General features: G+C 42.1%; 1 protein-coding gene across 2 annotated transcripts in view; it reads right to left on the reverse strand.

Annotated features, from left to right (window-relative positions):
- NYAP2 (neuronal tyrosine-phosphorylated phosphoinositide-3-kinase adaptor 2) overlaps positions 1-22,861 on the reverse strand; it is a 193,960-nt gene that overhangs the window by 17,518 nt on the left and 153,581 nt on the right. For both annotated transcript variants that reach the window (XM_012725066.1, XM_012725071.1), the window contains one exon: positions 255-464. In XM_012725066.1, coding sequence (XP_012580520.1) covers positions 255-464 — 210 coding nt within the window. The remainder of the gene's footprint in view (positions 1-254; positions 465-22,861) is intronic.

Consider the following 22,861-nt stretch of genomic DNA (forward strand, 5'->3'; position numbering starts at 1 on the left):
AGTACAAGATATTTGCAGCTGTTGTCAGGGCTGCCACATCGACAGCCCTGAGAAGTGCCTTAGCCTCTGCCCGCGTGAGCACCACTCCCGGGGCACCACGATGATCCTCACAGCACTGCGTGGGAGAAGCTACTTCTGCGGCCCCTGTGAGCAGAGGCAGACATGAGCTCATTTGCTCGCTCAGTGAGAACTGCATGAAAACAGTCTCAGGAGACATGTGGACTGGCCTTGCGGGAGATCAGAACCGTCCTTACCTGAGCTGTGGTTTCCTGCTAACAAGGTGGGGCTCACAGAGCATCTTCCCAGTCTGCTGGTGACGACAGGTGGCCCAGGTGTTCCGTCCCATTCCTGAGCTTTAACAGGCTCTCTGGAGGAAGACGGCCCGTGATGCTCTCTCTCTTTGCTGTCCAGCTTTGGTATTGGCTCCGTGCTATGGCTGCGGGCTTTCAGCTCCTCTGTGGATTCTGCATATTAATCAGAATTATATTCCATGAAAAAAATGTCAAACATCTTTCCCAGATACCTTTTATAAATTAAAGAATGATTCCTGAAAAAAACTTTCAGTATAAGACTAGATATTTCGATTTATATGACACAATATAAAAAATAGAAAAGTGGCCGAGATCACACAGGACACTTTTTTTAAGATGTTTACATTAGGCTCAGTGGAAATTGTTCTCTCTTTAGAAGAGGAGAACCTCAAGGAAGCTTGCATCTTTTTTAGAAGAGTTTTCTAGAGTCTGTCTTCAGGAAAACTTCTTAAAGAGCACTATACATTCACTGCTTAATTTCTCACTTTTCATGGACGGCACTACCACAATGATGTAAAACTGTAAAAGCACAACCAGCAATTGTCTGATTGTTAGAGATCTCTGAATAGTTTATCAAAAGTCTAGACAATTCTCATGAGCTTTACACTCATTTATACAACTGCCTCTTGGATGAATCCATCTGGGTGCCCTATAGATACTCCAAATTTAACATTTCAGATACTGAGCCAACACTTTCTCACTACTGGTCTCTCCTATCCAGTTAAACATCTAAGACAGCAGCTTAGTCTCCTTTTTTTTAATTTATTTATTTATTTATTTATTTATTTATGTGTGCATACAGAACTGGGGTATAGGCCAGAGGTGCAGGGGTGGTGACAGGATTCACAGACAAAGTGGGGAGCAAAACAAGCAGATAGATGAAGTACACTGCTGAGGGGAGCAGCAGGCGGGTCAAGAGAGGTCTGCTGCGCCACATGGGTCACCTCCGGGGAAGGCAGGGACTGAACTCATGCTGAAGTGGCTTTAACTTCCCAGTGCCGTGCTTTAACCTGCTACGCCACCAGGGAGGGCCCTAAAGGCGGTTTTAGAGTGCTAACCCTCCTCGTGGGTCAAGTGAATCTAATGAGTGTCAGGCATGGATTGCAGGGAACTTGAAAACCAGTATTTCAAAAAAGCTGGCTCTAAGAGTTTGAAAGTTTAATTCAAATTCTGAATCTTTGATGGAGATGGTAGAGAAAACATATGTAGAACGGCTTTAGAGAATCTGCAGTTTGCTTTGTTTACATTTAGGTTTAAATGCACATTAAGGTTTCAGCCATGTTATAACACAAATGTCACACATTGGCTCCCTGTTCTTGGAATCTGTGGTGCAGATTGGATAGGTTTAAGACTGTCAGTGGCCCAGGGTGAGATGTCCAAAGAGTCCAGCTTTGTACCTAAAACATGGGTGACTCTTACTCCTCAGCACGGGTTTCCTCTCTTGGAGCCCCGTTTTCTTAACTACAAAAAGGAAAAATAGGTTCCCCCAATATCCAAAAGGAGAACATTCCTATTTGGTCTACTTGGAATGCTCCAATTTTTTTTTCCATATAAATTAACTGTAACAGATCCCAGGGAAAAGATAAAATATAGACTTACAGCTTGTCATAATTGTCTTGACAGGTGAGAGAAGGCAAACTGTTTCTTCCCACTGTTTGGGAGGGGCAGTGTGGAAGACGCAAAGGGGAGACATTGTGGAGCCGGTTGCCCTGGAGAAGGAACTTGAAGCCAGAGCAGAATTTGGAATGTAAGCAAGTGGGAGAAAGGAAAGAACATCAACGTAGTAAGAAAGATAAAGTGTAAAGCTATGGTTGGGGTGTGGAAAGAAAGGAAAAGATCTGGAGATGGATAAAGTGATTTATCTTTTGTGTAGTTTCATAAAGACCAGATGAAACGGTTATTTTATTCCAATTTTTAAAACATGCTTTAAAAAACGAATGGAAATACTGTTCCCAGACCCAAAAGGTAACCCGTCACAACACTGTCTCTTTTCACAACACGGGGAAAACCTGTAATACTGGCCCTGCTGATCTTTCCCAACTGGACTGGAAGGAACCAGCCATATTCTATCTTTCATAAATATTCTGAAAACTGGGAACCACTCACGAGAAAGGAGTATTAATAAATGATAGCTAAGTGCCCTGTGTGAATGCATTCCATCTTTCTCTACCTGCATTGGATAATCACTGAGGGATGGATTACACAAGTGGAAAACTACCAAGTCCCAAGTAAAAAGAACCCTGACCTTCTGTCCACAGTAGCCAGCTCGGAGTCAAAACCACCATCTGCAGAGCAACTGGACTGGATTAGCCATTGACAGCTGCTCTGAACTTTGTTCCTTCTTCACACCTAAGACCAACCATAGCCCAAGTGTCTGGAACCCACAGATCTAGTAATCCCAGTTGAGCATCCCCAGACTGAAGCCTCTTCCTCTCAGGACACACTTGAAGCTTAGAGCTTAGAGCTTTCCACACTTCATCCTGCCTCTGAGCTTGTGCCAGATGTGAGGGAGGCACTGTCTGCTTGGCTGTAGGTAAGCAGCGGCAGCTCCCAGTCAGCAGTCCTTGCCTGTCCTCATGTGCTTAGTCTGTGTTGATTTCACACTGCTGTAGTCCCTTCCCGCTCCACAGCAACATGCAATTGTAAGAACACACATCAGGCATGTCATTCTATGAGAGAGACCCTCAGCCAGGAGTCTGTCTTGCAACCAACCACCACTTCAGGAAGATCCCCTGTCTTTCAATGGACTGGTATTGAACCCTAAGTGTCAGTTACGCTGAAGTCAAAATATGTTAGAAGTATACGCACCAGCATAATCATTACAGTGAGAGCATCTAACCAACACTTGCTTTTCCATGCCCTGAGTCAAATGGAATGAAATCAGTATCAGGAAAGAATATCATGGACTATTTCCAAACTGTTTATTCACAGTTTCATGAGAATGGAACTCTGGCTTCCAAATGCCACAGCCTCACAGCCTAATGGCCCATCTGTTTCACCCTCCCTCCCCTTCCTCATTTTCAACAAACCATGGGGATGCCTCTTTATTATCCACTTCTGGATCTGTTTCTACTCCCGTCATTACGCATTACGCATTTGCCATTTTTCTCCACCCTGTCCCCCTCCTATCCCTCCCCTGCCCCCTCATTCCTTCTCTCTCCTCCTCTCGCTCCCCTACTCTTCTCCCTCTTCCTCTGTTTCCTTCTCCCCCTGTCCCTCTCCTTTCTGTCAGTGTCTCCCTCTCCCTCCCCCTCCATCCCCAACACTGGATTAGAATGAACCAGATTGAAGGAAGCAAACAAGCTTCACATGTGCCCGATGGTGTTCTTGCAGATTAAAAGCAACTTCAGTATGGAAGGTGAGCATGTGTGTCCAAGTTCTCTCCAGCAATATCAATTCCTTTTTTCTCATCCAAATTGTTTGAGCACACATACCAGGCAAGGTCACTTAGGGGCCCAACTTTCATTAAATAAAAAGCCAAGGCCCTCCCTGGTGATGCAGTGGGTTAAAGTACAGCACTGAGAGGCTATGGCCACTTCCGCATGAGTTCGATTCCCTGCCTGCCCCGGAGGTGACCACATGGCGCGGCAGACCTCTCCTGACCCGCCCGCTGCTCCCCTCAGCAGTGTACTTCGTCGATCTGCCTGTTCTGCTCCCCGCTCTGTCTCTGGTGGGGCCTCTCGCCGCCCCTGAGCCTCTGGCCTGTGCCCCAGCTCTATATGCACAAATAAATAAATCTTAAAAAAAAAAAAAAAAAAAAACAAAAAACAGATTCCCCTACTTTAAAAATAAAAAAATAAAAAGAAGCCAATACAGCTTTTTAGAAACAAACAAACAAAAAAAAGGAATCTTTTTTTCTTTTCTCTTCCTTCCCCAACTTCACATCCCAGAGGTTAATCTTCAGTGAATTTTGACAGGTATATTTAAAGAATCTTGAACAAGAGTACTGAAGAAATTTTGATACTCAGGCTTGCAGCTCTGCACCTTCACACCTGTCTCCATGAGAGAAGGCAGAGCTGGAACACACGGAAGAAAATCCCAAGTGTGTTACTGAGCATGTTATTTATTTATTTTTTTAAAGATTTATTTATTTATTCGTACAGAACTGGGGTACAGGCCAGAGATGTGGAGGGTGAGAGGATTCATCAGAGACAGAGCGGAGTGCAGAACAGGCAGATCAACGAAGTACACTGCTGAGGGGAGCAGCGGGCGGGTCAGGAGAGGTCTGTCACGCCATGTGGATCTCCTCCAGGGCAGGCGGGGTTTGAACTCATGCAGAAGTGGCTTAAGTTTCTTAGTGCAGTGCTTTAACCCGCTGCGCCACCAGGGAGGGCCTATTGAGCATTTCATATGGGAGTAAATATGGTTTCCATACGCAAGTGCAGCTTCCTATCATGCAACTCAAGGCATGTGAACCGACCCTCTTAAACCACTTAGTCTTTCAAAACAATCTTTTCCTCAAAAGCTTCCTGCAAAATGTATCCGTTTATTAAAATAAACATCAAAGTCCTCAAAACAGAATTTGAAAAGACACCAATCAAAAGTGGCAATTTGAAAAAGAAAAACATGCAGTAAGACATTCTGCCAACTCAAATCTATGCAGAGGAATAAGGACATCTATCCATAACTGCATGGTTCGATATTTTCTGCAAACCTGTCAAAAAACAAAATTGATTTTCGTAACAAACTTTCCTGAACAAGACCGATTATAGGTATGGTGGTGGCTCTTCCTGCAGAATCTGAGTCTTCCTGTTTCTCGTCACGCTGGGCTCAATAGCCAGGCTGGGCTCTTCTTCCAGACCAACAAGATGATGACTGAACAACTCAGTGTGGACTATTGATCTAAACCCCAGTCCTCACCCTGAAAGCTGATCTTGAGTTGAGATCTTGCTGTGGAAAAAGCAGCATGATTTATTGTATGTCATTTATCTTTTAGACTCTGTGCTTGCATATGATTTCCTGGTATTTAAGTCAAAGAAAGATAAATAAAAATGAGACCAAGGCTGATCTTTTCATCGTCAAAATGTTCGCTCCAGGGTTCCAATCTGTCACATTCACACAGAGAACTCTGCTGATCTCTCAGTTTCCCATTTCCTGACTCCTTAGGTTGTATTGGAGTCAACACCTGTCTCTCCAGCTCCTTCCTCATTTCCTCTCCATTCCTGTCCTGGACCTGGCCCGACCAGGGCAACTGGGTTTGGTCTGCTTCCCCACAAGCTCCATCCTGCCCGCCATCTTGCATTTTCCCAGATCCTTTGATTCCCTTATCCTCAACCAACTTTCACTCCCTTGAAAAAGAAACTATATTGCGGATCCTGTAAATCTCCACAACCTAAAAAACCCTCTTGAGCTCTGGAGAGAAAAAAGGCAAAAAAGCCAACACGGATGGACTTCGGCATCCAGCTGTCAGAGTAGACACTCAACATGTTAAAACTGACAGCATTATTCCACAAAGCTGTTCTTTATTTGCCAGCAGATCATCATTATGAGAGATAGACAACTTGAGTTCACATTTTAGCTGCTCCATTCACTCACTACTGCCTCTTAGCTGGGGCTACCTGAAACTCCATTTCCACAGCTGCAAAAGGAGATTAACCCCCACTGTTGTTGAGCCCCCATGACAATTACATGACATAATGCAGTTAAGGTCCTCATGCAGTCTAGTCATGCAACTATTATAATTCATCTCAGCATCCTTTGGGACCCAAGGAACATACTTGGTCATCACCCCAAACTTTTCACCACAAGGGGGCATGTCCAGAACTCAGCAGACTGCAGGATACACACAGGGCACAAATCTAAGACATCCCCACACTTCTTCATCATGGGCTGGAATCCAGCTTTCCTCTTTCCTCCTTTTATTACAACAAAACACACCCCAGCTGTCTCCCATTGTGATCCCGTTCAAGTCACTTACTGGAAGTGAATCCAAGGGTTACCCATGACCTTGACATTCATTTCAGAGCTTCAGGTTGGACAGGAAAAGGTGTGTGCATTGGGCCAGAGCGACACCTCCACCTTTCTCTCATATCCCATCTTTTAAATAAAAGCTTCATATCTATTTTCTTTCTATTGTTCCTTTAGCCTGATGTGCCTCTCCGCTAAATTAAAATGGTTAGCTAATAATCCACATCTTCTTTGGGGGACTATTTAGCTCAAACAGCCCTCTAGGAACTATTCTCCTAGTTCCTCTCCTGTGAGCTAAAGATAAGAATGAAGGGCTGATGTGGGTCCTGGCTGCCTTCGACCTGCTCCACATGGTGACCTCATTCCACAGTGTTATTTTTGCATCTGTAGTCACCTAAGATGCCAGTGTAATGTTGTGCCTGTCTTCTTAATTGCAAATCCCTGACCCAGGTATGCACCTGGACAGGTTGGCTATGAGTTCACAAGATGTTCATGAGGTGGCACATCTATGCCTTCGTTTTTGTTCCAATACCTGCAAGCCTCCTGTGAGGCCATAGGGCCCATAGCTCCTGCTAGGTCCCTATTAGCTGTAAAGGTAGATCACATTTTGATAAATCAGGCCAACAAGTCATTATATTCAAATGTTCTGTAATGGCCACTTCCACCACAACCCTCCTGTGGCACAGGACAGGTAGGTCACACCTTGGGATCTCAGGTCACATCACTGATGTTACTTGTCATGTGTAGGTCTAGTCCTCCCACTAGACTGTGAGCTTCTCAGGAAGGAAGGGCACATTATCAGGTCGGTGTCACTATCAGCATCACCAGGGAGAACAGAAGGAATGAGTGGATGCATGCAAGCGTCACCCCACTCGATGAGATTGCTCCCTTCACATCACCTTCCAAATGCCTGGGAAGCCACAGCTCACAGCCTTGCAGGCCACTCCACCTCTCCGACTACACCCCACACACGGGCAACAGCATGAACCAAGCACCCTATGGTTCAACAGGAGTTGGTTACTGTAGCCAAAATTATTTTCTATTAGCTGTCCATATTTCTAATTGACCTGCAACCAATAGTCCAGAAAACAAACGATTTGCTGGGGGGGGGAAATAGTATTATTTGGAAATATAGCCATTAACACCCTTTATTTTACAGGAACATAGGTTTCCATTTGCCTGTTTTTGCAAGATTTAAATGGATTAATTTGTCCTGTCATTTAATTGTTTCTATGAGCACCTAGATGATTCAGATGATTTAGACAAGAGGCTTTTATGTTTGTGGTTTGTGACTAATGTTCTTGAAATGGCACACATTCACATAAGGTTCCCTTGGCTACAAAATATGGACTCTAATTGTGTCTGGCAATACAGAGACCAAAGCATAGGTTGTTGATGAGTGTTTGAGCTTCCTGAGGACAGAAAGAATGCTTCAGAATTGTCCACTCATATTGGCATAATCAGCAGGATCGAAGATTCTATTCTATTTCAACTGCTGAACAATAAAACTAATGAAAGGTGATCAAGGCCGATTAATTAGGAAGAAAAGACTGCACATTTGAAATGCTAAAGGAGGCACTGAGTGAAACTGCATTATCAATGTCTAGAATTGAAAAAGACCTTGGAAATCGGAACTGCAACAGCTTCGGGAAAGCAAGGTGCGTGCGTGTGGAATTGCTGTCTGCGTGTCCTACTTTCGGTGATATAGTGCCTGTAGGGGCTGTTTCCACTCCTGGGAGAGCTTGGCTGCCCTGGGAACATCTGCAATTACTAGAAAGCTTTTAGAGAGAGCTCCAATCACTGCCCTCCAAGCTACCCATGTTCTTCTGGTCGGTAGTCCTGTTTCTGGGGCCATTCAGAATGAATCTATTTCTGTTTTTAAGCAAACACCTTTCAGAATCCAAAGGAGAGCGTCTGTATCCCCTTGGTCATGTCTCTTTCAGAATACAAATCCAGAACTCTCACTCCCTGGCATCCTGGCTTGGACTCCAATTGCATGTCACAGGATCTTTTAAAACTGCAACGTTTGGAGCTGAAAGAGGCAGAAAGCCTGATGAGGTTTACCTACAAGTCCAGGTGAGTACTGGCTCCTCTCCTTGCACCTCTATTATTCCAGCCCCCAGGCCTCCTGAGAAAAAAAAGCCAAAGGCTCCCTTGTCTCCACAACGAAAGGGCACCAGAGAGCAGGGGCGAATTTTTTATTTTTTTTTATTTTTTTATTGCTTCTCTCTTATGTGAACCCTGTCATTTGGGGTCAGTTATGTCAATCCCAACATCTAAGGGATGAATTCTCTCCAAGTATACAGAGATCAAGAACAATAGCTCAGTGTTTGGTGATCCCATGATTTCAAATAAAATGAGAATGAAAGTCAAGTCCAGGTTTGTGTTAAGAAAGCTCACACGGTAAAACCTGGGTTTTAATAAAGCAGATGAGACATGTTAATTCATCAAATATTAAAATAGAGGAGGCAATTGAAACAGGACAGTATATTCCAAGAAACCTAACCCTAATCACTATAAAGGAACAAACAGCTCTGAGTCTTTATCCAACTCACTCAGTGTCACATGATGACAATTAGCATAGCTGTAATGAAGAAACAGATTTCCTGGCTGCTGCAGCCTTCACCTCTCAGCAGAGGGCACACTGGAGCTCACATGCGAACATCCATCCAACAGTTCTTTTTGCATGATGGTAAGGGATAACACTTATTCCCAGGGCATACAAATGATTAGTATGTTAAAGCTGTATTGGTCTTTCAAAACTCTCAGCCAAATGTTCAGATGATCTAGTGTTCACGTTTTATCAAAATATATGAGGGTTACAGATTCTGCCAAGTTATCCCATCCTTAAAAGCCTTTGCTGAAATCATTAGGTACAGCTTGAGGATTGGCATAGTTTAGTACCACTTTCAGAGATTCTACTAATACAGAATTATAAGAGATATTTTGCTCAAAGAATTCCATCTATATTTTCATTTCTTCTCGAAACAAGGAAACCAAGAGAACCTGTGGTCAGAGACTGCTGGAAGCTCACTCAATTCTTTGTTCCAGACATCCATGAAACCATTCTTCCCAGCAGGCCTTGAAGTGAGGAGGTGTCATATCGCTGAGACCTGGTCTTCAGAATGTGGGTACAGGTGATTAGCCATTTCTGGGTGTGGCCATCTGTGGATTCCCCAGGCCCCTTGTTCTCAGGGGATTTTGCTCATCACCCAGAGTTCTTGCTGGTTAAGTTAAAATATAGTCAGGCAGAAGCCTCTCACCAGGACAAGTCTTGGTATGAGGATATCTGCTGAAATCAGCAGGCAACTTTATGGCCAGGTTAGCACAACCAGCAAGACCAACTTGACAGGAAGTGATGTGAAAATAGGGGCTGGAGATAGGATATTTTGATCAGCAGGAACAATGGAGCTCCCCAGACAACTGTCCCTATTCACTGCCCCCAAGCTTGTGCCTGACTGTTATGACCTCCCCCCCGACCGCAAGTCCACATCCCCACCTCTCACACATTGCTCCACAGACTTGCCCACCATCCCCATATCTGACCCTAAATAAATATGGACTTGGCCAGGAAATAGACGCTGCATCTCCAGAAAGGTCAGTCTCTCTCTGTGTGTCTCTCTGTCTCTGTCTCTCTGTCTCTGTCTCTTTCTCTCTCTCTCCCTCCTTGAGCTTTGAGTCGTCTTTCCTCCATCTGTGCTGCTGCCAATGCTATCTCCCCATGAGACGACAGCCATCATTAACCTTCCCACAAAATCGTCATGGTCTTGTTTTCCCCTCCTGCTGATTGGGAATTTTTGAGGTCTCAGGTGCTAGAAGAGTCAGTAGGTGGAAGCTGACCAGAAACTGTGGAGACAATCACCAGCTTTTGCTGAATCTGCTAACGGGTCAGTTTGCCCTATGACATAGGTCCTGGCTTGTGACATGAAATTGACGGTATGACTTATCACTATTGAACCAGTGATGTGTTGGAGTTGTTTGTTCCAACAGTTAGACTAACCTAATGCAGTTTTTAAAAGATAATATTTCTCATTTTCACTCCTGTAAAATAGTCTAAATATTAATAAAGTCCTTGAGTTTCTAATACACTATGTTTTTTATTGGCACAACAAAATGAAGGCCAGGGAGATTAGCAAAGTTGCCAAATATGGTACAAGAATTCAGCAAGCTATGGGTCTTTCTTCCCTCTTGTTATAATAAAAATGCTCTGTAGAACTGATAAATACATCTTTATTGAGTACTTAATAAATATTTTAAAAAACTGTAACTGAAGAACTGGATGTGCTTCAGAAGTAATCAAACAACTTTCATGTTTATTTATTAACTGAATCAAGACAAATGGCTTCCAATTTTTTCCAAATGCTTTCATCCAAAGTAGTAGCAATGAACAAAATCATAATAAATAATAGAAAAAAATATGATTCTTGAAAAATAGGCACCTAGAAAATAGGCACCATTTATTTACCATAAAATAATTTAGATTATATTAGTCATATTAAGGAAAATTAACAATAAGTTAAAATATTTTCCCAGAAACAATAAAACACCCTGGAATGGGATTGAGACACCACAGTTGCGAAGTTCATGCTCCGTTCAGTTTAATAAAACATTTGAGGATTTGAGGAAATAATGCAGATAAAATTATAGATTTCAAATAAGTTATTTCTAAGTATCCTTCTAAGTCTATAACTTTATACTCTATGACATCACAGCTCCTACAAAAAGCAAAATATCAGAGAACAGGTGTATCTGTTCACAAATACAACTCTACTTTATATTTCAGAGTAGTTTATGTTCTTCAGAGACATTATTTTAGTGTAACTGAATTTCCTTTCCAAACAAATCAGTGAACTAAACACAACAAATGAAGCAAGGGAGTTATTTACAACCAGTGATGATCTTTTGTGGCTCACTGGCAAACCCAGAACCAACTTTTTCTCAACACCTGACTGGGCGACACACTAAATAGGAGCCCTGGTTTTACCTCTCCGCAAAAAGGAAGGTGTGTGTTTCCTTTACTTTGGAAAGAAACAGGTCTTAGGATACCAGTGGCCGAGTTGCACCTGCCTCTGTGGAATCACTGGCCAGCAGCGGATGAGATGCTGCACTTGACTCAGTACAAGCAGTAATTCCGCACCTGGCTTAGCTCCCCCAGGAAGGTACCAGGGACAGAGGCCATCCGGATAAACCCCTGAGGTTAGAGGCGGAAGACTGGAGAGATTAGGATTTGAACTCAGGGCTCTGTGAGTAAACAGTCTCAGCATGAAATTTAGTCTTGTTTCTTTTTGACTGGATTTATGGAAAGAGGATTAATTACCTTATTTGCTGAGAATACATTTTTAGAAAATGTCAGGATTTCATTAATAGGACAGTTCATATGCAGTTTGGGAGAAATCACTTGTAGTCCAGATGGCATAGATCACACCCACCCATCTCTGAGGCACTTCAGCACACAAGTTGTAACAAAGTGCATCCGTGTCTAGGGCATGAGGCTTGGACAGTCACCGGCAGTATGTTGTGTGGCCCAGCCAACCGCCTGAGTGCCCTCTGTGCATTCCATGTTCCCCAGGCTCTGTCAGTGTGTAGCCTTATAAGGGGTAGTGGGAAGCATCAGGGCCTCAGCTCATGTGGGGCTCTGACTCAGAAGGAGGACAAACACTTCCAGAAAAGATACTGCTGAGTTCTGCTAAGGCAGTCAGGGAGAGCAGGTAGAACACAATGAAACATTGTGTGCAGAGAGTTAAAAGCTGAAGGTGTTATCTGCATGTTTTAGTAGATAGATTTTCCTAGTGAAGAGGTCAAGACATCTTGTGGAGAGATCAAGACATTTTGATTAAATTATAATTCCAGGGGCCTTTCTGGTGGTGCAGTGGTTAAAGCCTCAGTGCATCAAGCTATACCAGCCAGTGCAGCATGAGTTCCTTCCCCAGACAGGAAATGTCCCACAAGGTACAGCAGACCTCTCCTGCCTCACCCGCTGCTCCCCTCAGCAGTGTATCTCAGTAGATCTGCCTGTTCTGCTCCCCACTCTTTCTCTGGTGAATCATCTCACACACAAAAACCTCTGGCCTACATCCAGCTCTTGTATGCATAAATTAATAATTAAAAAATTAAAACAATGGTGAAAAAGTGGTTAACGTTGACTTCCATGTTTGCAGTCAGGAGACTTGGCAGACATGGCCAGCTGAGGAGAGGCTTCGAAGAGGAAGAGGATCCAGGTAGAGGGGAAAGGGAGGGAGGGGCCCTTGGGCCAGATGCCCAGGGCATCCCTCGGGAGACAACTTCATTGTTCAGAAGAGAACAAAGGATTGAATATTGTATATAGAGACAAAAGTAAATGAAATGTGTAACAGATCGCTCTGGTTGGATCGCCAAGAAACTGTGTTCCAGTCTTATAAGTATTCCTTTGTCCTCCATATATTCCAAACAGGAAAATGCTCCGGGCCCAGGAGCTTGGCTGGCTTCTTCCAGAATTTCCATTTAGTTACATTTGATTTCTATCAACAGCAAATTCTAAAAATGTGCTTGCAGTCCAGCTTCCCCTTTTACTATACCCCAAACCCAACAGAGTCACTGAAACCTCAAAGCCAAAGTGTTAAGTTTTTTCTATAAGTAAAGGCAAGTTTTTCATAACACGAACACGTACAACTGCCAGGAGGCTGGCTATAGGTGTGAATTAGTAAAATGTTTCCATAGGCAACGAAGTTTAGAAATGGGGACTAAATAAGCTAAACAGACTTGTTCTCTGAAGGTTTATTCAAGTCCATCCTGAATCACTGTGCATGCTCAGAAGGCTGATCAAATCTGCAGCCCATTGAACTTACTCCCCAGGGCATTCTGTTTTGTTTTCTGGGTTGTGTGTGTGTGTGTGTGTGTGTGTGTGCGCGTGTGTTTAGAATTTTTTTCCTATTCTAAGAAGAATCTCAAGGGTATCTACCATTATACATATGCACTTTGAAATCTCCCTGAGCATCCTAGTCTGATGCTGGCAGAACTGGGGTTAGAATTCACACTCTCCATTATATTTTGTAAACATTATTTGGGGAAAAAAAGAAAAACCAAGTATGAAATTGAAAATCCCAAGCATTTACTATTTTCCTCTAGGTCCTATTCCCAAACGTTAGGGAATGAATTGTGCATGCCCCACCCCCATTCATGTCCTGAAGCCCTAAGCCCACATGTGACTTTATTCAGAGAAAGGGCTTCTAAACGGGGTCCTACGGGGGGTCCCCTTCTCTCTATGACTGCTGACCCCTAAGGGACAGTGTCAGCCTGGTGTTCACTCATAGGCCATGTGCAGACACAGTACATGGGGGTCTCTGCAGAGACCCGGAGAAGCCAAACGTTGACCTGGGCTTCTGGCCTCCAGAACTCTGAGGAGGAAATGGCTGTTGTATAAGCCACATGTCTGGGGCCCTCTGTGCCCTCTGTGATGACAATCCAAACTCACCCAGAGTCCTGCTACATTCTAGATTTTGAGGTAGGAAACCTGCAATGAATGGAGAACATTTGCTAAGTCGGAGCTACATGATTTTATAAACCTCATTTAAGTGATAAAGAAACCAGAGCCCAGTGAGGCACTACAAATAGCCAGCAGCTAGACAATAAAGCTGCAATGGGACTATTGATTTGTTGGACTTCGAGTGAGGAACTGAGCTGCTCTTTCTGCAGTCTCCTAGTTTTCTAAATATGAGTGCCATGTCACACCTGCCAGACCTCAAATATTATGATGCTATTTATATGATAGTATAATTGAGCTTCAACTTTTATTTGAGGCAAGTTTGAACAACACAGTGCCCCCCTCTAGCACTAAATGGCTGGCCTGGACACCACACGTTGGGGGTTCCCACTATGATCCCCTCCTATCGGACCTTTATCATGAGGAAGAGCGCTTGGATGCCAGGGCTGTGCTATCAGGAGACACCACTCTCCCCTGCCCTCCTGCTGCACCCCAGGCCCCAGTAACCCCTGTGTCAGTGACTCCGAATTTGACCTTATAGCTTTGCTTTCAGTCTGTTCTGGACAAATTGATCCCACCTAATAATAAGTTGCCAGGCTAACAAAGCAACTCAAACCTTTGCAAAAGAAGAGTAGAAAGGAGCAAAGATTGGGCTCCTTAATGAGTTCAACCTGTCTGGAAGAAGTCTTCATGACTGGGAAGAAAGGGTAAGGACGTGACATACACAAGTTGCAACAGACTAGGGAGGGTTTTGCGTGACAGGCTACATAGTCGGTGCATCTTAGTGAGGAGCAGAGGCTGGTGATGCCATCAGTATCAGAGGGAGATCCTCCCGAAAAATATTCAAAAAGGACCAGAGAAGGTGTGTGCAGGGTTGTATCCAGGTCAGAGGTCTACCAGCATCATCTTTTTTTTACATTTTTTTTCAAAGATTTGTATATGTGGGCCCTCCCTGGTGGTGCAGCGGGTTAAAGCACTGCACTAACAAACTTAAGCTACTTCCGTATGAGTTCGATCCCCGCCTGCCCCGGAGGTGACCACATGGTGTGGCAGACCTCTCCTGACCCGCCCTCTGCTCCCCTCGGCAGTGTACTTCGGTCAATCTGCCTGTTCTGCTCCACACTCTGTCCCTGGTGAATCCTCTCACCCTCCGCATCTCTGACCTGTACCCCAGTTCTGTATGAATAAATAAATAAATCCTTAAAAAATAAATCTTTAAAAAAAAAGATTTATGTATGCATACAGAACTGGGGTACAAGCCAGAGGTGCAGGGGCAGTGAGAGGATTCACCAGAGATGGAGCAGGGAGCAGAACAGGCAGACTGACAAAGTGCATTGCTGAGGGGCAGGGGAGAAGACAGGAAAGGTCTGCCTCACCATGTGGGTCACCTCCCTGGCTAGGGATCGAACTCGCACTTAAGTGGCCACAGCTAGCTTCAGAGTGCTGCACATTAACCCACTGTGCCACCAGTGAGGGCCCTGTTTTACATTTTAAAAGAACAGGTTTACTATGAAAAGGGAAATGGAAAGATGCTTGCACAGACACAGTGGCAGCACAGCTGCTGTGGCTGTTTCTCTGGGCCATGAAACCCAGAGAATCCAGACATCACCATGTCAACATTGGTGACATCAACCGTGATGCCCTTTTTAATAGGGTGTACAGACGGAAATGCAAAGATACAGAAATGAAATGTTGAGTAACAAAACTTTTCCTTTAAATAATGTTTACTATTTGCATCCAATGCAGATGAAAGTGTGACTATTTCCAAGAAGAAGTCGCTTTTTTTGGAATTCAAATCTATCATCTGTTCAATGACAAGAAAGTCATTTTTTATTAACCAACCTCATTGTCTGGTCTTAATCCAATGTCAAATGTAGAGAGAGAAACACCAGACAAGGTTATATTGTGAATCCATTGAATAACTACCCTGAACCCAGAGTTAATTCTCTGCATATTAAAAATGGAATGTAATTATAGAAAGTGTCTTTATTGTTCAACAATCCTTTTTACTTCAAAATAGTGAATAAAAATGCAAATGCCACCCTATAATTTAGCACATTAAATATTTATTCCCACAGCTCTCTGCCACCCTCTGTTGCCAATGGTCGGCTTTTAGTCTTTCTTTCATATTGAAGACCTGACGAATATGCATTTTACTCCTTCTACTAAATCTGTATTGGGTAGAGAAACTCCTGATATCAATCTCTTAAGGAACACATAGAATTTCACAAGATCGACGAACAGTAATTTAGCACTATGAATTCACTATAAGCTGGGTCAGACACACGCTCTGACTTTGGATGTTTTCAGATGGCTCTATCCTTTGAAAATTCCAAAATGGTAGGCCAGTAGTTATAAAGACCTGACACTGGAGTCTTAAGCAGGATGCCAGGCAGCAAATTAGCATAAAGCTAATAAGCCAAAAATGGAGCTTGAGGAAAGGTTCTCACAGGGAATGGACATAAGGAATTACAGTTTCCTTCTCTAGAACCTTTATCACAGCAGTGCTGGAAGAAGACAAAGATCTTTAAATTTGATTTAAATATCTTTAAATTTATTTGGGAACCTTGTCTCTGGCAATGCATGGCAGCCATCTGTGTGACAGTGGATCTATTTTCTTACTTGCTAAGTCCCTTTGTATTCATCTTTCACATAAGTAATTTAGCCCATTCATCTCGAAGGGGCCAAAACCTTAAAATCATATTCTTTGTGTCCTCTGCTTAAAGTGAAAAGAGATTCATGTTTGCTTAAATGTATTACAGAAATTAAATTTGAAGAATGTATCCCATTCTGAAGGCTCATGTTCTTCAACTACACCTTTGGCCTGTTTTAAGACTGTCATGCACACGCCTTCCCAGAGGACAGAAGGGGATGGTGTTACATACAAAACACCCTTGCGTGCTGCTGCCAGCTCTCACAGCCAAAATGAAGAAGAAATGCTGCCAAGCTCAAGGAGAAGGGACCAATGGTGTGAAAAGAATAAAGAAGCCATGCCTATAATTTGAGGTTCCGTTTGCGCGATAGTCAAGAGGATTTGGCTTTTGAGCAAGCACCACTGTTCACTGAAGTCACTGGGGAAAAAAATGGACCGATTATCATCAGATGCAAGGAATATAAATTAATGTTTACTTCTATATGAAAAAAAAAAAGTAGATTGCTACTGCCGCTACCATTTCTGTTTCCATCTGGTTTTTAGGAAGCAATGTCAGAATGACCCTTGGAATAAAAGGAAAGAGAACAACTAGAAAGAACACAGCAATCCCCGCTTATCAGATATTCTATATCTTGGCCAGATTTGTAAATAAACATTTTTATGTATAATCAAGACTGAGTTAAGGCACTTAGGAAATTACTATCAGGCAGTAGGTATCAAAGTCTAAGTTGCTGTTTCATGGGTTATTGCCACGTTTTTATGGAAATGGCTTAGACGTTCTTGGTGGGCATAGCACAGTGCTAGTAATGTGAAACAAGGATTCAGATCAGCAATTAAGAAACCAAATGAGTAATATTCACACCTCTGAACGCCTGATCTGGGAAGTCCCTGCCACAGGGTAGTGCACCGTAAACAGTTGTCTTAGGGGTTGTGAGACCTGAAATTCCCAGCTCAGACCTCGCCCCTAATTAACTGTGAGGCCTTGGTGAAATCGCATTCTCCTTCTGAGCCTTTATTTGCTTATCTTTAAATGAGTCATCTGGACCCAAGAATCTTCAAGTACGGACTCTACTGATGAGTACCAGGATACATTACATCTTAAAGGTTCCCAGTCCTAACTACATATTAGAAACACTTGGGCAATTTGAAGAAAACTATCCAAGCCTGGGCACCACTAAATTAAATTATTTTGGGTGGAGTATTGGCACTGGCAATTTTTAAAATCTCCCTGAAAGTTTCTGCAGGAAAGCCAGGGCTCAGAACCAATGTTCGATATTTAATGGAAAAGTGTAAAGCACCATTTAATGCACTGTTCATTGTTCTTTTTGGATTGTTCAGGTCCTTCATTTCCCTGATTTTCCTTAATTTAGCTGAAAGCATTTTAATTATCCTTTTTACCTAAGGAAAAGAAAAAGAGTCAATACTGGGAGCTATTCAATTTAGTATTGATTAGAATTTCTTTAAAAAATGAAAGGTGGAGAAGGAAAATATTTGGCCACATCCAGCTTTACAATGATCACTATCTATGTATTTCTGTGTGTCAGGATCATTTCCCATCCTCATAAATACCAAAAGACAGAGCTAGCAAAGTTAAGAACACACACAAGCAGCCAGTAAGTAGGGAGGTGAGAATGTGGAATTTTGATTATTTTACTCGGCTTCTTCAGCTTACCTGCCTTATAAATAAGGATAAAGCCAGTAGTTTAGGGCAGAAAACTAACATTTTTAAATCAACTTCCAAATAAACATGAGAAGATTAAAAAGTCGCCACACTACGAGAGCCAGAAAGCATCATTCTTTTCAGTGTTGTCTATTTTCTATGCCTTTTTTTTTTAATGATCATATTTCCCACATCTAATGTCTGACGGAAAGACAAGCCTTCCCACCGGTAGGTGGGAGGTGTGTGGGTAGCGGAATATATGCACAGGTGCAATCAACTTTAATTAAGACTCAAATCATTTTTAACAGGCAGATGGAAAAATGCTTCAATCTTCTCTAAAAGAAACAGAAGCATTCAGGCACTAAAAATATTAATGCATAGGAAGAAAAATCATTTCCATTCTTCCTGCAAGATGTAATTCTGAAAACACATTCATAAAAGTTCTGAAGCAAACACTAAATGCTACAACGGATATTCCTTTCACCATAAAGGTTAATAAGAATATTTAACATCTATGAAAGAAAATGCAAAACTTTGCATTGTTCAAATTGCAATTATTAATGGTTATATTGGAGAGAGGTGGTTCACAGACATCATAGTTTTGGGTTTTTTTTAAAAGATTTATTTACTTATACATGCAGAACTGGGGTACAGGCCAGAGGTATAGGGGTGGTGAGAGGATTCACCAGAGACAGAGTAGGGAGCAGATGGTTGAGGTACACTGCTGAGGGGAGCAGCTGGTGGGTCAGGAGAGGTCTGCCGCATCATCTGGCTCACCTCTGGGGCAGGCGGGGATCAAACTCATGCTGAAGTGGCTTTAGCTTCTTAGTGCTGTGCTTTAACCCACTGCACCACCAGGGAGGACCCGATATCATAGCTTTTAAGGTTCCATAAGAAAACTAAGGAAAGCAGGTGTATAGTACCCTTTTTAGAGGTAATATAATTGATAGTCACAGAACAAAATCTATACATTACTGTAGTTCTTGGTGGTTTGAACTTACTGAACTCTTGAAAAATATAGGTAAAGAAATGGTGTTTGGGAATCATAGTAGAACAATCTGAACTTTTTCCTATCACTTTTGGAGATCTACCTATCTATTTATCAAGAGGTAGATAGATACAGATTTATCAAGAGATAGATTCCTCCAAATGGTATTTTATGTACAGTTAGACATGAACAAATAAACGCAGAAGCAAAATCAATAAAAATATATTTAAGAGATATCTTAATATTTCAAGGGTGCTTATGGGAGCTGGAGCTCATTTCAGACTGTGTTCCGACACAACATAATTTGGCTCAAGCAATTGAAGAATCTCTTTGGATATGTTTGGCTATTATGTGAAGCGTTGAACATGACTCTTCTAAGGCACAGCCATGACTTACTGAGGTCTTTACCAGGTAGAGACCCAGGAAGTTCTTCACCTACATCCTGATGACTATTGCTCCTACATTTTGTTGGTTTTGATTCTTGTTCTTATTCACATGCTCCAATTCAGGCATCTAATATGCACATCTTCTAAATGTTTCGCCTTATATTACCTGTTCTTGCCTTCAAAAGCCTGGGATCAAAGGTGTTCATAGACCTTATTCTGACAGATTCAAATCTGCCTTTTTGTGGTTATACTGGATGCAAGTGGGTGTCTTTCTTAACTTTCTTTCCCTTCTTTAGGTCCCAGACTGAGGGGTTTCTGCTCATTTGCAGCCATCACGGTTGTAGATGACTATGTGAACTCACAATCCTCCAGGGGCATGAAACTCAAGTATGGCTTCACTTTTGTGACCCCAAAACTCCCAAAGCCTCCTCTAGTCTTAGAACTTTTAAAATGCAGCAAGAAAAGAATGCCAAATCCCAGGAAAACACACATTTTATACCAATACAGATTCCAAACAGGTCTCCTTAAATGTCAGCCACTGGTGAGTCGCGTTAAGTCTTCTATTGATTTCACAGGGAAGTAGGTCAGGGCTGCTTTTAAGTGGAGAAGCTTCATGCTGCAGGTTTCATTTAACTACGAGGGGTGAATATTAAAATTTGATGTGAAAGGAAACCTCTGCCTAATTAGCATCTGGATAAAGACTACAGAGAAAGCCATGGAAGTTAATACAAAAATGAGAAAATTGACTATAATGTATTTCAGCAGAAATTCTTATCTGTTACCTTAAGTTTATGAATAATATTAGAAATGGACTCTGTGTGTATTGCCCACTTATACAAGTTAATCTGTAGTTAAGAGGTTTACATGTCCATGGGTGTAAATATGTTTTATATAACATTTAAATAACTTCTGATGTTGAAATTTTCAAAAACTAATTTTTGTTTGCATGTTGACTAACCACTTTAAAAGGAGAAAAGACACTACTTGATTCTGGTTAAAAATAACATTTCACACGGCCTCCCTGGTGGCGCAGCGGGTTAAAGCACAGCACTGATAAGCTAAAGCCACTTCCTCATGAGTTCGATTCCTGCCTGCCCCGGAAGTGACCACATGGCGTGGCAGACTCTCCTGGCCCACCCACTGCTCCCCTCAGCAGTGTACTTTGTCGATCTGCCTGTTCTGCTCCCCACTCTGTCTCTGGTGAAGCCTCTCGCCACCCCTGAGCCTCTGGCCTGTACCCCATTCTGTATGAATAAATAAATCTTTAAAAAAAAAAAAAACTCACAAATCAGCTTTTCAGCTGTCTTCCATGTACAGAGAAAATATTTTTTAACATTAGTCCTTTTGGGTCTTTTTGGTTTCTACTTAATCAGCTAATACCTACACCTTTTAGACACAGGTTTTCTTTTATAATATCGGTTACTTCACATATTCAACAAGAGGCTAGTATCCAAGATCCACTCATAAAACTCAAGAAAAAAAAAACATAAATAAATCAACTAAATAGAAAAGCTATATAGACACTTCTTCAAAAAAGATATACAGATGACAAATGAAGAAATCTTCATTATTATCATCCAGTAAATACACATACAAACTACAATGAGATACCACTCACTCTCCATGTCCCATGTCAAAAAGAAAAAAAAACAGAAACAACAAATATTGGTGAGGGTGTGGAATAAAAGAAACCCTCCAACACTGTTGGTGGGTTGTAGACTGGTCTGGCCACAATCGAAAATTGTATGGTGGTTTCTCAAAATATTAAAAAATAGATTTGCTATGGGCCCTCCTTAGTGGTGCAACAGGTTAAAGCACAGCACTGCGAAACGAGCTGCAGACTCTTCAGCACAAGCTTGATTCCCCACCAGGGAGATGACCCACGACACAGACCTCTCCTGGCTCCAGGCTGTTCACCTCAGTATTGTACTTTCTCAGTATGACTGTTCTGGCCCCCATTCTGTCTCTAGTGAATACTTTCACTGTCCCTGCACCTCTGGCCTGCATCCCAGTTCCGTAAGAATATTTAAAAAATAGATTTATTGCATGATCCCATAACCCCATTTTTCTGTATTTATCCAAAGAATGCAAAAACATGAATTTGAAGACTACTCACTGCCATGTTCATTCCAGTGTTGTTTATAATAGCCAAGTTGGAAACATTCCATGCACCAGGCAACAGATTTAAAAAATGTGGTGTACATGCACAATGGGATATTACCCAGCTGCAAAGAAGAAATTAATTCATGCCACTGATGGAACTGGAGGGGATTATCCTATTTGGAATAAGTCAGAAGGAGGAAGACTAATATCAGATGATTTCCATCAATGAGGAAAATAGAGAAACAAAACATAGGGGTAGACAGAACTAAACCAAAACAAACCCTAGAACTATCACTGCAGAACTGAGGCTACCAGAGGGGAAAGGGAGGAGTGGGAACCCCAGAGTAGAGAGTACGAATGAGCCGTGCTGGAGGATTATGCATGGTTTAGTAGTGGGTGTGGGGTGATAACAACTGCAGAGGTATTGACCTACGCTCCTAAATCATATACAGTGCTGTAAACTGATGTACATCAATAAAAATAAGTTTAAAAGACCAGTCATTGCACCCCCCATAAAAAAAGCTATTGTTGTATTTGAGAAGCAATCAGTAGCCCAATTGTACTGAATTTTTTCTTTTGCTCTTAAAGCATCTTTCACAATCACATTGTCACACTGCCCAATGGTTTGCACAAGGAAGGCACCTCTTTGCTATACAAAGTGTTATTTACAGGGCAAAAGTGGCTAGCTGTGCCCCACTGGTGAGCTGCCCCTCCACCCGCAAGGCCTCAGTATCATCGGCCATCTTGAAATAGGCTGCCTCCCTCAGAGCAGAGACCGCTTATAACATCTCCACGCTTTATTCTCCTCACATCAGGCTTTGAATGATTCACTTAAGATGTCAAATCCTTTACCTAAGCTTAACTGAAGAAAGAGCTGTGCAAACAAGATGGGATCTGAAATTTTAATTCGCTTTGACCTTGTTTCATTATTTAATATTTATTCTTTGCACAGATCTCTAAAAGTTAAGCAATCATCTCTTATCCTTGCATGACAGTTTACAAGTCTTTACCTGGACATGGCTTTCTTTAACTTTTCATAACAATCCTATTAAATCAATAAAAAAAAAAAAACATGGCTAGTTTGACTTGCCCTAAAAGTGAAGTTTCTACGTAGCTAATCTATCTTTCAACCAAAGACATTCGTGACCCCTCTTTCATACATAGAGCTCATGTGACCTCCATTTACCGTCCATTATAGTGAGCTTTTCAAATCCTTCACCAGTATTTTTAAGTTGTACTATTTAAGCAGTAAATTTAAGAGTAGAAGACAACAAATGAATTTCAAAAACAAAATAGGAAAAAATGTTTTCATTATCCTGTCATCTTTGAAAATTGAACAGTAAATGGACTGTATTCAATACCATGTACAATTTAGTTTTTCTATACATAAAATA

Source organism: Condylura cristata, unplaced genomic scaffold, assembly GCF_000260355.1.
Source record: "Condylura cristata isolate star-nosed mole 26May11 unplaced genomic scaffold, ConCri1.0 scaffold00002, whole genome shotgun sequence".
In the NCBI taxonomy this organism is placed as follows: domain Eukaryota; kingdom Metazoa; phylum Chordata; class Mammalia; order Eulipotyphla; family Talpidae; genus Condylura; species Condylura cristata.